The sequence below is a fragment of the Antennarius striatus genome, chromosome 2 (assembly GCF_040054535.1).
Source record: "Antennarius striatus isolate MH-2024 chromosome 2, ASM4005453v1, whole genome shotgun sequence".
Taxonomy (NCBI): domain Eukaryota; kingdom Metazoa; phylum Chordata; class Actinopteri; order Lophiiformes; family Antennariidae; genus Antennarius; species Antennarius striatus.
The window spans coordinates 2,489,781-2,505,441 of NC_090777.1; the positions used below are offsets into that span (position 1 = coordinate 2,489,781).

Below are 15,661 nucleotides of genomic sequence, written 5' to 3' on the forward strand. Positions count from 1 at the left end.
TTTATTAGTTACATTAAGGAGTAGTTACATTTAGTTACATGACACTGAGTTACATTTAGTTACATTTACTAGTTACATTAAGGAGTAGTTACATTTTGTTAGATTTATTAGTTACATTAAGGAGTAGTTACATTTAGTTACATTACACTGAGTTACATTTAGTTACATTTATTAGTTACATTAAGGAGTAGTTACATTTAGTTACATTACACTGAGTTACATTTAGTTACATTTATTAGTTACATTAAGGAGAAATTATATTTAGTTACATTACACTGAGTTACATTTAGTTACATTTATTAGTTACATTAAGGAGTAGTTACATTTAGTTACATTTATTAGTTACATTAAGGAGAAATTATATTTAGTTACATTACACTGAGTTACATTTAGTTACATTAAGGAGTAGTTACATTTAGTTACATTACACTAAGTTACATTTAGTTACATTTATTAGTTACATTAAGGAGTAGTTACATTTAGTTACATTACACTAAGTTACATTTAGTTACATTTATTAGTTACATTAAGGAGTAGTTACATTTAGTTACATTACACTGAGTTACATTTAGTTACATTTATTAGTTACACTAAGGAGTAGTTACATTTAGTTACATTACACTGAGTTACATTTAGTTACATTTATTAGTTACATTAAGGAGTAGTTACATTTAGTTACATGACACTGAGTTACATTTAGTTACATTTACTAGTTACATTAAGGAGTAGTTACATTTTGTTAGATTTATTAGTTACATTAAGGAGTAGTTACATTTAGTTACATTTATTAGTTACATTAAGGAGTAGTTACATTTAGTTACATTACACTGAGTTACATTGAGTTACATTTATTAGTTACATTAAGGAGTAGTTACATTTAGTTACATTTATTAGTTACATTAAGGAGAAATTATATTTAGTTACATTACACTGAGTTACATTTAGTTACATTAAGGAGTAGTTACATTTAGTTACATTACACTAAGTTACATTTAGTTACATTTATTAGTTACATTAAGGAGTAGTTACATTTAGTTACATTACACTAAGTTACATTTAGTTACATTTATTAGTTACATTAAGGAGTAGTTACATTTAGTTACATTACACTGAGTTACATTTAGTTACATTTATTAGTTACACTAAGGAGTAGTTACATTTAGTTACATTACACTGAGTTACATTTAGTTACATTTATTAGTTACATTAAGGAGTAGTTACATTTAGTTACATGACACTGAGTTACATTTAGTTACATTTACTAGTTACATTAAGGAGTAGTTACATTTTGTTAGATTTATTAGTTACATTAAGGAGTAGTTACATTTTGTTACATTTACACCGTCTATTCAAAAGGCTACCCTCTGGGAGGCGCTACAGAGCCCTCCTCTCAAAAACAACCAGACTCAAAAACAGTTTCTTCCCCGAAGCCATAAGACACTTGAACAATAAATTTTAACTATTTGTCTCCAAACCCCTGCAACATGCACTCAGCACCTGTACATCGTGTGTCCCCCCCCCCCCCACCTACTGCTTTTTGCTTCCTACATTTTGTATTTAGTATAGTTATTTATAATATTTAAGTATTTAGAATAGTTAACTTATGAATGAACAGTTTGAGACACCACCTGCCGGAAACAAATTCCTCGTCTGCTTTTTACAAACAATGGCCAATAAAGCTGATTCTGATTCTGATTCTGATTATTAGTTACATTAAGGAGTAGTTACATTTAGTTACATTACACTGAGTTACATTTAGTTACATTTATTAGTTACATTAAGGAGAAATTATATTTAGTTACATTACACTGAGTTACATTTAGTTACATTAAGGAGTAGTTACATTTAGTTACATTACACTGAGTTACATTTAGTTACATTTATTAGTTACACTAAGGAGTAGTTACATTTAGTTACATTACACTGAGTTACATTTAGTTACATTTATTAGTTACATTAAGGAGTAGTTACATTTAGTTACATGACACTGAGTTACATTTAGTTACATTTACTAGTTACATTAAGGAGTAGTTACATTTTGTTAGATTTATTAGTTACATTAAGGAGTAGTTACATTTTGTTACATTTACACCGTCTATTCAAAAGGCTACCCTCTGGGAGGCGCTACAGAGCCCTCCTCTCAAAAACAACCAGACTCAAAAACAGTTTCTTCCCCGAAGCCATAAGACACTTGAACAATAAATTTTAACTATTTGTCTCCAAACCCCTGCAACATGCACTCAGCACCTGTACATCGTGTGTCCCCCCCCCCCCCCCCCCCCCACCTACTGCTTTTTGCTTCCTACATTTTGTATTTAGTATAGTTATTTATAATATTTAAGAATTTAGAATAGTTAACTTATGAATGAACAGTTTGAGACACCACCTGCCGGAAACAAATTCCTCGTCTGCTTTTTACAAACAATGGCCAATAAAGCTGATTCTGATTCTGATTCTGATTATTAGTTACATTAAGGAGTAGTTACATTTAATTACATTACACTGAGTAATATTTAGTTACATTTATTAGTTACATTAAGGAGAAATTATATTTAGTTACATTACACTGAATTACATTTAGTTACATTAAGGAGTAGTTACATTTAGTTACATTACACTGAGTTACATTTAGTTACATTTATTAGTTACATTAAGGAGTAGTTACATTTAGTTACATTACATTGAGTTACATTGAGTTACATTTATTAGTTACATTAAGGAGTAGTTACATTTAGTTACATTACACTGAGTTACATTTAGTTACATTTATTAGTTACATTAAGGAGTAGTTACATTTAGTTACATTACACTGAGTTACATTTAGTTACATTTATTAGTTACACTAAGGAGTAGTTACATTTAGTTACATTACACTGAGTTACATTTAGTTACATTTATTAGTTACATTAAGGAGTAGTTACATTTAGTTACATGACACTGAGTTACATTTAGTTACATTTACTAGTTACATTAAGGAGTAGTTACATTTTGTTAGATTTATTAGTTACATTAAGGAGTAGTTACATTTAGTTACATTTATTAGTTACATTAAGGAGTAGTTACATTTAGTTACATTACACTGAGTTACATTGAGTTACATTTATTAGTTACATTAAGGAGTAGTTACATTTAGTTACATTTATTAGTTACATTAAGGAGAAATTATATTTAGTTACATTACACTGAGTTACATTTAGTTACATTAAGGAGTAGTTACATTTAGTTACATTACACTAAGTTACATTTAGTTACATTTATTAGTTACATTAAGGAGTAGTTACATTTAGTTACATTACACTAAGTTACATTTAGTTACATTTATTAGTTACATTAAGGAGTAGTTACATTTAGTTACATTACACTGAGTTACATTTAGTTACATTTATTAGTTACACTAAGGAGTAGTTACATTTAGTTACATTACACTGAGTTACATTTAGTTACATTTATTAGTTACATTAAGGAGTAGTTACATTTAGTTACATGACACTGAGTTACATTTAGTTACATTTACTAGTTACATTAAGGAGTAGTTACATTTTGTTAGATTTATTAGTTACATTAAGGAGTAGTTACATTTTGTTACATTTACACCGTCTATTCAAAAGGCTACCCTCTGGGAGGCGCTACAGAGCCCTCCTCTCAAAAACAACCAGACTCAAAAACAGTTTCTTCCCCGAAGCCATAAGACACTTGAACAATAAATTTTAACTATTTGTCTCCAAACCCCTGCAACATGCACTCAGCACCTGTACATCGTGTGTCCCCCCCCCCCCCACCTACTGCTTTTTGCTTCCTACATTTTGTATTTAGTATAGTTATTTATAATATTTAAGTATTTAGAATAGTTAACTTATGAATGAACAGTTTGAGACACCACCTGCCGGAAACAAATTCCTCGTCTGCTTTTTACAAACAATGGCCAATAAAGCTGATTCTGATTCTGATTCTGATTATTAGTTACATTAAGGAGTAGTTACATTTAGTTACATTACACTGAGTTACATTTAGTTACATTTATTAGTTACATTAAGGAGAAATTATATTTAGTTACATTACACTGAGTTACATTTAGTTACATTAAGGAGTAGTTACATTTAGTTACATTACACTGAGTTACATTTAGTTACATTTATTAGTTACATTAAGGAGTAGTTACATTTAGTTACATTACATTGAGTTACATTGAGTTACATTTATTAGTTACATTAAGGAGTAGTTACATTTAGTTACATTACACTGAGTTACATTTAGTTACATTTATTAGTTACATTAAGGAGTAGTTACATTTAGTTACATTACACTGAGTTACATTTAGTTACATTTATTAGTTACATTAAGGAGTAGTTACATTTAGTTACATTACACTGAGTTACATTTAGTTACATTTATTAGTTATATCTGGCCCTTTGAGGACAGACGTTGTGCTGATGTGGCCCCCAGTGAAAATGAGTGTGACCCCCCAGCTTGGAGCCTTAAATTCTAACAATAGAGCCCCATCAGATGTGTATCGATCGCTGCCTTCATTTCCTCCTGGATGGGGGTGTGTTAAATATCACTACAGAACACAAACCTGTGGTCCCTTCTCTCCATCGGCTCGTTTTGGAGAATGACATTTTAATGCTGCAGCAGCAGACGCTGACCGGGGGGGGGGGGGACTCCCACTGGTTTTGTTTAGAACGTGTTAACGTCTGTCCCCGATGTGAGGATCAGCTCGGAGTGAGGCTGCCGTTAATTTAAATGGATTATTTACACTCCAGAGAAGCTTTTATTAACCGCTGCATTTCCCTCCCGTCCATCCGGATAAAAGAAGTTTAGACTTCAGCTCTTCTCTCATGTTGATCTGATCCAGACAGAAGTTTTAGTCTCAGATAATTAAAATACACGTTTCATTTTTTTAAAGTTTGTTTGACTTCATGTATTAATTTAATTTAATTTAATTTAATTTAATTTTATACTGTTTATATTTTTATACTGTTTTATATTTTAATTCAATTCTATACTGTTTATATTTTAATACTGTAATATTTTTTAAATTTTATACTGTTTATATTTTAATTTTATACTGTTTATATTTTAGTTATAGTATAGTATATAAGTCCTGTTAGTGCTGCATGTGTCTGTTAGTGTAATGTATGTCTTGTGGTATGTCCTGTGATGTCAGTGTTTCTTTTTCTCCTGGTGTTTATCCAGTATTATTTGTCATATAATGCCTGAGCAGTGGATATATACAATTTCCTCCGGGATTAATAAAGTATCTATCTATCTATCTATCTATCTATCTATCTATCTATCTATCTATCTATCTATCTATCTATCTATCTATCTATCTATCTATCTATCTATCTATCTATCTATCTATCTATCTATCTATCTATCTATCTATCTATCTATCTATCTATCTATCTATGAGTCACGGTTTAAATGGTAGTCATGTTTCGTGCTGTTCATAGAATATTATAATTTGGTGGCTCCACCCTATGAATGCATTTGTGATACCAATATGATTGGTTATTGATACGGGTTTAATCAAGGCATCCATGTGCGTATTCGCACATCAACACGCGCAACTTCACCTCATCACGGATTTTTAGTAGGTAGTCACGTGATACCGTACTGACATTCTATTGGCTGACGGCATCAGGATGTGCGCTACGTTCCGTGAGTTTCGGACTCTCCTGAGACACAAAAGTGTTTTAAACAGTCTATCAGTCTATCAGGTGGTTTAATATCAGTATGGGGGGGGGGGGTTCATAGACATTTAAATTACCCTAAAAAATAAAATAGTTTATCGCTCTATCGCGGAATTCGTTAATGGCGTGTGGTTCCTGGAACGCATTAACCGCGAGGAAGGAGGGGTCACTGTGTATGTTTTTATTCTGATTTATTGTACAGTAACATGATTTCATGTGTTTTAACAGTTTACTGGTGATTTTATGATTCCAGTATTTGTAGCAGACAAACGTAAAGTGGAGGAAAACGAGGAAAACGGGATTTTATTTTTCTGTGTACTGTATTCACTTTTGAAAAAGTGACGTATAATCGAGAACGGCATAATTCCAAATTATGAAGGGTGGGGTGTACCTGTACTTGGAATGCGAACATCAGCGTGGCTGGGGGTGTGGCTAGGGGTATAGGGGCGTGTCCTAATGGTAAGAGGACGCCTTGTCTTGACCTGAAGTCGCATTAAGGGAATGTGGTTTATTTTTTATTCTAACAGGAGGATAAAGAATCTGTTTTCAGTCTCTGCTGCTCTGATCGATTCTTTACTGTCTCTGATTTAAACTCACAGCTTTAAGACGTGGAATCACACGTGACCCCCCCCCCCCCCCAGCTGTCAGGGTAACCCATTCAGACTCACATCCCTCTCTCTCCCCCCACCCACTCCTGATCCGGTGGAGTGGAGACGTGAAACTCGCAGCTGAGCGTCAGTCCGCTCCTCCCGCCGGGCGGACGACCGGAAGCCTCACGACTCACCGGGAGAACCGACCGCATGCCTCCCGCAACCCGCTGTCAGACCCGACCGGCGCAGACGTGATGGTGGAGGCGGACCGGCGTGGAGCCGAGCTCCACGGGGGCTCAGAACGCACCAAGTGTCGGATGGATTCCGGTCTCCGTTCGGTTTCTTCCCGTTTCCTTTGCGGGAATCGTGCGTGACTCTCTGGATTCATCACCGAGCAGCGACTTGAGGCTGATTGAACACCCCCCCCCCCATCGTTCCATCTGCGTTCCCGCCACGCGGTGAACGGACCCGCCAAACCGCTGCGGCGACGGACGCCCGGTTGGACATCCCGGTTACGCACGACGTTAAATCGTTCCTCCGGTGCTCCAACCGGAATAAATCGCTTCTGACTTTCTGAAAAAGTGACTGATGGTGAAATTGTTTTTCCTCCGTGTGCGTGAAGGATGACGCACCGAGTCCACGAGTCCGCACGTTTGCGCCTTTTTGGATGGATGATGAGTTTATTCCACACAGTTTCTTCTTTTTGGAAACACCGTTTTTAAATCCGTTATTTAAACCGAATCCCGAAGATGGATCTGAAAGTAGAAAGTGAGGAAATGGACTCGAACCAACCTCCACCCATTCAAGTTTTTGCCCACGGCTCGACGCTCCACGGAATCTCCCACATTTTCACGTACGAGCGTTTCCGCGTGAAGCGCTGCGTGTGGCTGCTCTCCTTCCTCTGCTCCCTCACCCTCCTGATGTTCGTGTGCGTGGACCGCGTCCACTTCTACCTGGAGTACCCGCACGTCACCAAACTGGACGAGGTCACGACCCCGGTCATGACGTTCCCCGCGGTCACCTTCTGCAACCTGAACGCGTTCCGCTTCAGCCGCGTGACGCGCAACGACCTGTATCACGCGGGGGAGCTGCTGGCGCTGCTCAACCACAGGTAACCGGACGCGCGTAAAACGGAGCCGAACGCACCCCGAACCAGTAGAAACGGTACTCTTTATCATGACCTAGTTACCTAAAGGACTTCTTTATAGTCTGTAAATTAAATTATAAATTCATGCAGTTCTTTTCTTCATAAATGTGTTTAAATATCCTCATTTAAGAATCCCACTGAGTTAATATATTAATATATAACTGTAATTAATTACCCCACCTTGGAGCAGCTACAACACTGAAATGCTTCTTATCCATGATTTAAAGCAAGGGGGGGGGGGGGGGGGGGGGTCAAACTCATTTTCACTGAGGGCCACATCAGCATCACGGCTGTCCTCACAGGGCCAGATGTAACTAATAAATGTAACTAAATGTAACTCAGTGTAATGTAACTAAATGTAACTACTCCTTAATGTAACTAATAAATGTAACTAAATGTAACTCAGTGTAATGTAACTAAATGTAACTACTCCTTAATGTAACTAATAAATGTAACTAAATGTAAGTCAGTGTAATGTAACTAAATGTAACTACTCCTTAATGTAACTAATAAATGTAACTAAATGTAACTCAGTGTAATGTAACTAAATGTAACTACTCCTTAATGTAACTAATAAATGTAACTAAATGTAACTCAGTGTAATGTAACTAAATGTAACTACTCCTTAATGTAACTAATAAATGTAACTAAATGTAACTCAGTGTAATGTAACTAAATGTAACTACTCCTTAATGTAACTAATAAATGTAACTAAATGTAACTCAGTGTAATGTAACTAAATGTAACTACTCCTTAATGTAACTAATAAATGTAACTAAATGTAACTCAGTGTAATGTAACTAAATGTAACTACTCCTTAATGTAACTAATAAATGTAACTAAATGTAACTCAGTGTAATGTAACTAAATGTAACTACTCCTTAATGTAACTAATAAATGTAACTAAATGTAACTCAGTGTAATGTAACTAAATGTAACTACTCCTTAATGTAACTAATAAATGTAACTAAATGTAACTCAGTGTAATGTAACTAAATGTAACTACTCCTTAATGTAACTAATAAATGTAACTAAATGTAACTCAGTGTAATGTAACTAAATGTAACGACTCCTTAATGTTAAATAACTGAATTTCTGACTGATTCTAGTTCCAAACATTACAGTTAGACAGAAAAAACATGTTTGTTTGTTTCTCTGTTCTAACATAAATCCTTTTCATTTGTCAGGTTATTAAACCCACAGAACTCCATCAATCAAGGATCAAACTATCAATCAATAAAGAAAAATAAAGACATTAAGTTTGGTTTGTGTCAAAGTTATAATGGGCTGAATTACTGCATTGTGGGAAATGTAGTTTTGGTCAAAGCACTCTTTTGACCTATTTATTTTTTAGGGGCCTTGAGTTTGACACATGTGATTTAGAGGAACACTAAAACAAGAACACTCACAGAATATGTTTTAAATGTAAGTACGTATTTTCAACAGAGCTTAAAAAGCTAAATTTAAATAATATTCTGACTTTTTCATCAAGGTTTAATCCACCTTTGCAAACGACGCCTCTCTCATCCAATAAGCTCTCAAAATTTCTGCACTGATGATCCATTTTTAGCTTGGAGAGCAGACTTGTCAGGCTTGAATTAACTTATCCTCAGAGCACGCCAAGCGACTTGTTGGTGAAGCCGAAGAGCTTTGGATGGCGGAGCTGGCAGCAACAACGATAACCGTATGCACAGGAGGAAATATCTGGAGAGGCTGCTTCATTTGATTTCAATTAAAACATAGCAGATGCTCTGGAGGTGTTTGTCATTCCTGCGTTAAGATCCTCACGTAGAGCTGCAGAACTGGATGGATGGAAAACATTAGTCTCATCATCTGTGGCCACGCAGCAGGTTGAAGTCGACTAATCCATTCTGTAAAAGACGTTTCATTTGTTGTGGTAACATTCATTCAAATATCAGCAGACACAACAATAATGAAGCAAATCAGCAAGACGGCGTCACTCAACACAATTAGTGGCAAACAGGGTATCAGGATGAGAGAGTGTCCACCTGTTTCTGGCATCTGAGTGATGGAAAAGATAAAATATGTAAAAAAGACTGAGTTCACAGAGGAGGTGAACTCTGAAAGGCTGTCAGATAAAAAGATGAAGGACGCGGCTCGACCAGCACGAAGCCCTAAAGGCGTCTGGTGGATTACTTTGGTAGAGGTTACACAAGCAGGTAGTCCTCAACCTTCATACAGGTAGTCCTCGACCTACATACAGGTAGTCCTCAACCTTCAAACACAGCTGGTTCATAGAGGCTATTTGTCAGGTGAATTGCTCATATGTTTTATTGATTAATGTTCAATCTCTAATCTCCATTTGAGGTCATTTAAATGTCATTACTACTCTAACTACTAAAGTAATGTCATTACTACTCTAACTACTAAAGTAATGTCATTACTCTAAATACTAACATAATGTCATTACTACCCTAAATACTAAAGTAATGTCATTACTGCTCTAAATACTAAAGTAATGTCATTACTACTCTAAATACTAAAGTAATGTCATTACTGCTCTAAATACTAAAGTTCTATTCCCTCAGACTGACCAGAAAAAAATTACAAGACATTAAAACATCCCATAATAATAAAATCCTGTAGAACCGTAATGTAACTCTAACATCTCTACCTCTGCTGAATGAATTTTCTCCTGGGGGGTGTAGAGGCTAAGACCAGCTTTAACCCACTGAGGTGTTCCACCACACTGACCTGAATGACGCGCTGATGTCACTTCCTGGTCATCAAAAGTCAGACACACCCCTTTATGTTTGATGACTCTGTTTTAAATCTACGCTTGTTTGTCAGTCAGATGTTTGGAAGTCGTATGTTTTGTAAGTTGGTTGTCAGTCAAATGTTTGGAAGTCGAATGTTTGTAATCAAATGTTTGTAAGTCAGATGTTTGTAAGTCGAATGTTTGTAATCAAATGTTTGTAAGTCAGATGTTTGTAATCAAATGTTTGTAAGTCAGATGTTTGTAATCAAATGTTTGTAAGTTGGATGTTGGTCTCTTGAGGACTCTGTACTCTGGATCATGGATGAAGATCACAGACTGAGCTCAGATCAGCTGGTCTTCTCTGTAATGCTGGCGCACCTGGCTGCCAAACCTGCCATCTGGACGTTTTTCAATGGATTCATCCCCGACTCTCACATTTCCAAAGCATGAAGGAGGGGCTTACCCCCTCACTTAGTTCCAACTCCATGTGCGCCTCCCTGTGAAGTAGGTTTAGTGCTCATTATCCAGCCTCCCTTGGCAAGGTAGAGAACTGAAGCGACGGCACACTTAGGGTTTCTACCCCTGGCCAGAAACCCAAAGCGCTCGGGGCATGAAATCCATTTGACTGTGTTCTCGCCCCGTTTCTCCTGCTCGGAGTCACCGGTCTGGGAAATGTCTTGTGGCGTGATGTTTGAGCGGCGCACACGCAGAAGTGTCCGTGTTCTCTGATTCCATTGGCTCGCCCTCGTGGGATTTGATCTCATAAGTGCCTTTTTGGCAGGTTTGTCCATTACACAAACCGTAAGAGCAGAGTGTCTCTCCTCAATTAAGTTCTCTTTCAATCCCACAAAACACTTGAGAGCGTAATCTTAATGTCCCAAAACAAATCTTTGAACTGATTCTTGATCATGAACGATGGTATTTATTATTGATTTAATCTCAGATACACCACTAAACGCCCCGCGGGCCTCATAAAAATGAAAAACAACACAGTCGAGATGCGTTTTAGGGTGTTGACTCTTATTGTTTTTGTGCTATACTAAAAACAATAAGAGTATGAATGTCACACAAATAGATCAATAAAACATTATGGTCACGTAAGAGAAGCGCATTCATATGGGAAATTTCTAAAAGGCGTTTCATTCGAGGTTGGGTTCTTTAAAAAACTCAAAGTAAGCTGCTCCTTGGTGAGTCCATTACACGGCGACATTTTTAATAATAGCTCAGTGGGAGCGTGCAATGAGGGGCGAGAGCGGCTGCATTTACAGATATTCTGCAGTCTTAATACGAGGCTGTGTGGCTGGATTTTGTGAGCTCCATTAAATGAAAAGACATTTCTCTGCACCCTCCATAAGCCCGGCTCTGAGGTGGGACGCCTGGTTCCCCATTCAGCTCACTCTTTATTTCCAAATGTCCTAATAAAACAGATTTTGGTGCTACAGGGAACATGAAATCCTCCTTCTTGTAACCATTATACTGCATCTGGAGCACACATGAGCTACAGACGTGCAAGAAGTTAGAGACTTTTCCAGTTTAAAGATCTAATAAATTTGATTCCTCTTCACTGGATCAGGTAATTATAATTTCACACGTTTGAATCTTTGTTTACTGTTATTACATTTTAATTTTCAGCTCATAATTCTCTTGTCTGCAAACGGGAAGCAAGTGATAATTCAAGGTCTTTTTCTGAGGTCTACGTACTAAACATGTGTCCTGTAATAGAAATAAACCTCACATGTACGCCTCTTGAAGCATTTTTAAAAAAGCTTTTATTAAATTGTCTTCCATCGTTCTGACATGTTTGTGGTTTTCTCATAGCCTAGCAGGATATTTATACCAGTCAGGACCAGTCCTTCTTTTTTCAATACATTTTAAATAGAAAACACAAACAGGATATTTAAGTTTTGGACATTTTGAAACGTATCCCTCCTGCTGTTTTAGTATATTAATGTAATATAGTAAACCTTCAGGGACTAACCTCTGGATATAAGTGAGCGTTTAGCACCAGAGACCCAGAATAGAAGCTCGTGTGAACGTTGGATTTACGTTTGACAGCTCAACTGCAGCGTGACTCTGAGTGAATGACTCCCGCTGCATTGAAAGCACTTCAATAAAGGCACTAAGACAGCGTCTACTGAAATTAGTTATTACCCTCTTGTGGTATAACAGTAGTATTCATCACCTGCAGGGTGCAATATGGGAAAAAATATCCATCATATCCGACTATTGTCCTGCAGTTCCTGTTTCTGCCACAACCCCAGGGGGGCAGCACTGCTGCGTTCACGCAGCTCCAACACTCGTTTGTTGTCTCTGTTAGCATCTCAGAGCCTCAGGCTTCCTACCTCGAATAATTTAATGTTTATCATGGATTATAAAGGAAAGCTAAGCTACATGCTAATGCTACATGCTACAGTGGATCATCAACAGTGACGCTGACTGTTGTGGGTTGTCTTACAAACTGGTGGAGAGTTCCTGGAACTGTTTTCTTCTTCTCCTCCTCAAGGATTAAATAATAAGGATTAAAGTTTACCGTAAACTAATCTGAAATAAAATAATCATGTGAACCACGAGGGACATTTAACAGTAGATAGTGGAACTATAAGTACATATTTATTTATTTACATTTTTACATGATATGTTTTTATCCTTATTTATTGTACAGCAACGTGATATTATGAGCTTTTAAAGGTTTTCTAGTGATTTTTAGCTAGGTGAAATGATAAACTTGATTGTTATTTTACATGTATTTTTTTTAAAAAACCACCGTATAATCAAAAACAACTTGAAAGAAAAGGTACCTGTATTTTATTTTTTTCTGTGTACCTGTTTTAATGTTGTCAGGTTGTCTCTCTGTAGGAACTAAATGATGTAGGAACCAATGTTTTGGGGTCAGGTTTCTGTCAGGACGCATTAACTGACGCTAACGCTGAACTCTGAATGTTTTACTAGTTGATGTTAACTATTGGTGGATTAACTGAGAAACTTCATCAAATCAAACAGTCATCAAACAAAAAGGGGCGTGTCTGACTTTTGATGAGCAGGAAGTGACATCAGCGCGTCATTCAGGTCAGTGTGGTGGAACACCTCAGTGGGTTAAAGCTGGTCTTAGCCTCTACACCCCCCAGGAGGAAATTCATTCAGCAGAGGTAGAGATGTTAGAGTTACATTATGGTACTGCAGGATTTTATTATTATGGGATGTTTAATGTCCTGTAATTGAATAGAACTTTAGTATTTAGAGTAGTAATGACATTACTGGGCCGCGCCCCAAACGAACAGCTTGTGGGGGGGACGGCGCCTTGCTCAAGGGCGCCTTGGCAGTGGCTGGGAGGTGAGCTGACGTCTGGCGGGAGCGGGATTTGAGCCACTGATGGCTGGGGCGATCCGTCTTGAAGACATCTGCTCTACCGCTGAGCCACCGCCCTGTTTTAAATGGGTCTCCTTCCTTTAAAGGATCTCGGGCTCGAAACAATTCAATCAACATAAATGTATTTTTCTCAGAGTTGCAGCAGAGAGCCTGAAAAGAGCCTGAAGAGCTTCGAGGCTCCTGTGAACAGGCGGCTGGTTTTACGGCCCCACTCGGCTCTCGTTATGACTTTATTACGTTATGAACAATAAAGCATTTCACACTGGCGAGCACCGTGGGTTCAGGACCAGAGGAGCCAATGAGAAAACATTTCGTCTTCTGTATTATTGCTGTTTTCTGTCTCTTTTGATTCATCCTGGCTGTGGGTTTCAGCTCTGCTTCAGAGTGGAAGCGCCGTAAACCTTCCTCAAACGTCCAAGGCTGAATCTGACTTTTTATGAAGTCTCTACTTTATCATCAGGGAATGATTATTCACTGTGAAGCCACTCAAGGAAATACATCAAGCCACAGAATATAATTTGCACATTTTAAGCGTGTGAAATATTTCTTTGACCTTGGTCTCCTCTCTCCGTCTGCCTGTCTTTCCAGGTATGAAATCAGGGACGTCCATCTGGTGGAGGAGAGCGTTCTAGAGAGTTTAAAGGTGAAGGCAGATTTCCATAACTTCAAGCCCAGACCCTTCAACATGCGGGAGTTCTACGATCGAACCGGACACGACATCAGTGAAATGCTGCTCTCCTGTCACTTCCACGGCACCGAGTGCAGAGCGGAGGATTTCAAAGTGGTGAGTGGGCTTTAGAATGGAGGTTTAGAGGTTCTGGAGATAAAGTCAGAGAGGCCAGACTGAGATGGTTTGGACATGTCCAGAGGAGAGATAGTGAATATATTGGTAGAAGGATGCTGAGTTCTGAACTGCCAGGCAGGAGGCCTAGAGGAAGACCAAAGAGGAGGTTTATGGATGTAGTGAAAGAGGACATGAAGGTAGTTGGTGTGAGAGAAGAGGATGAGAAGACAGGGTTAGATGGAGGCAGCTGATTGGCTGTGGAGACCCCTGAAGGGAAAAGCCTGAAGGAGGAGAAGAAGATTATCTGTGGAAAGAAAGAAGGAAAGATATCACAGCATTAAAGAAAGAATCTTGGATCCACTCCTTTATTTCTATTTATTGGGTTCAAGTCATGCTTTATCCAGTTAATGTGGAAATAATAATGTGACTGTTTAGAACACATTCATCAAATACAGTGATTTGCATTGCTAGTTTATTTGATCATCTAGCGCTGACGTGTTACTGGTTTTCTCAAACTGTGGGCAACGGTTTTTACCGTCACAGTGGAATTTCCGTGCGATTTCAAACCGTTGCATCTTCATGGGCACAAAGGATCCACAGAACAGAGAGAATTGTGTGGAAACACGTCGGTTTTGGTTTATTTATGGGGCTTTTGTTTTAAAAGTAAGGACAAAATCAGCAGCCTCGTTCTAATAAAGCTACTTTTTTAAATCACAGATTGCATTTTGCTGTTTGGAAAGTAGGGCAACGACAACACACACTGTATAAATCATGGGCTTATTTATTTATGGGAAGTTAAAGAATGATGAACCCCATTTGGCAAAGAAAGAGAGAACCTCTGAGCCGACTGGGGGGAGCGGTGTGGAGTTCTGTGCTTTGGATTTAAAACCTCTGTTTGTCGTGTAGATGCTGTGTGGCCGCAGCAAAAGTCAGAATAAATGATTTGACTTTCCTTGTTTAATGAGACTCCTTCACAGCTCTTTCAGGGTTTATTGGTGTGTGTTTATGTGTGTGTGTGTGTGTGTGTGTGTGTGTTATAAAATGTGTTTAACGGCCACGCTGGCACATCCCTGTTAAAATTTAAGCCCAAACATTGTTTTGATCTTTAAATTTATTTCTTTGAATCCCTACAGCTTTGTGTAAACGTTACCGTCCACTTTATCTCTGCTTTTATTTTTACGTCCCGCCTCAAAGCAGTGATGCAAAAATGAGATGATTAACTTGACCTTGAGAAAACCAGATCAAGGTCAAATTTCAACTTTTGTGCACTCAGGAACCGGATGACATAGAAAGACGAAAAAAAAAGGCGTTCAGGGAGGCAAGGGGATGAAAGTTAGGTCACAAAGTTGGCCTTGAAAAACT

The 15,661-nt window shown here is 37.7% G+C and overlaps 1 protein-coding gene across 1 annotated transcript in view; it reads left to right on the plus strand.

Annotated features, from left to right (window-relative positions):
* Positions 1-6,414: 6,414 nt before the first annotated feature.
* Positions 6,415-15,661, plus strand: part of LOC137609642 (acid-sensing ion channel 1-like) — a 47,640-nt gene continuing 38,393 nt past the window's right edge. The window contains exons 1-2 of the mRNA XM_068336800.1: positions 6,415-7,394; positions 14,104-14,299. Coding sequence (XP_068192901.1) covers positions 7,033-7,394; positions 14,104-14,299 — 558 coding nt within the window. The 5' untranslated portion in view covers positions 6,415-7,032. The remainder of the gene's footprint in view (positions 7,395-14,103; positions 14,300-15,661) is intronic.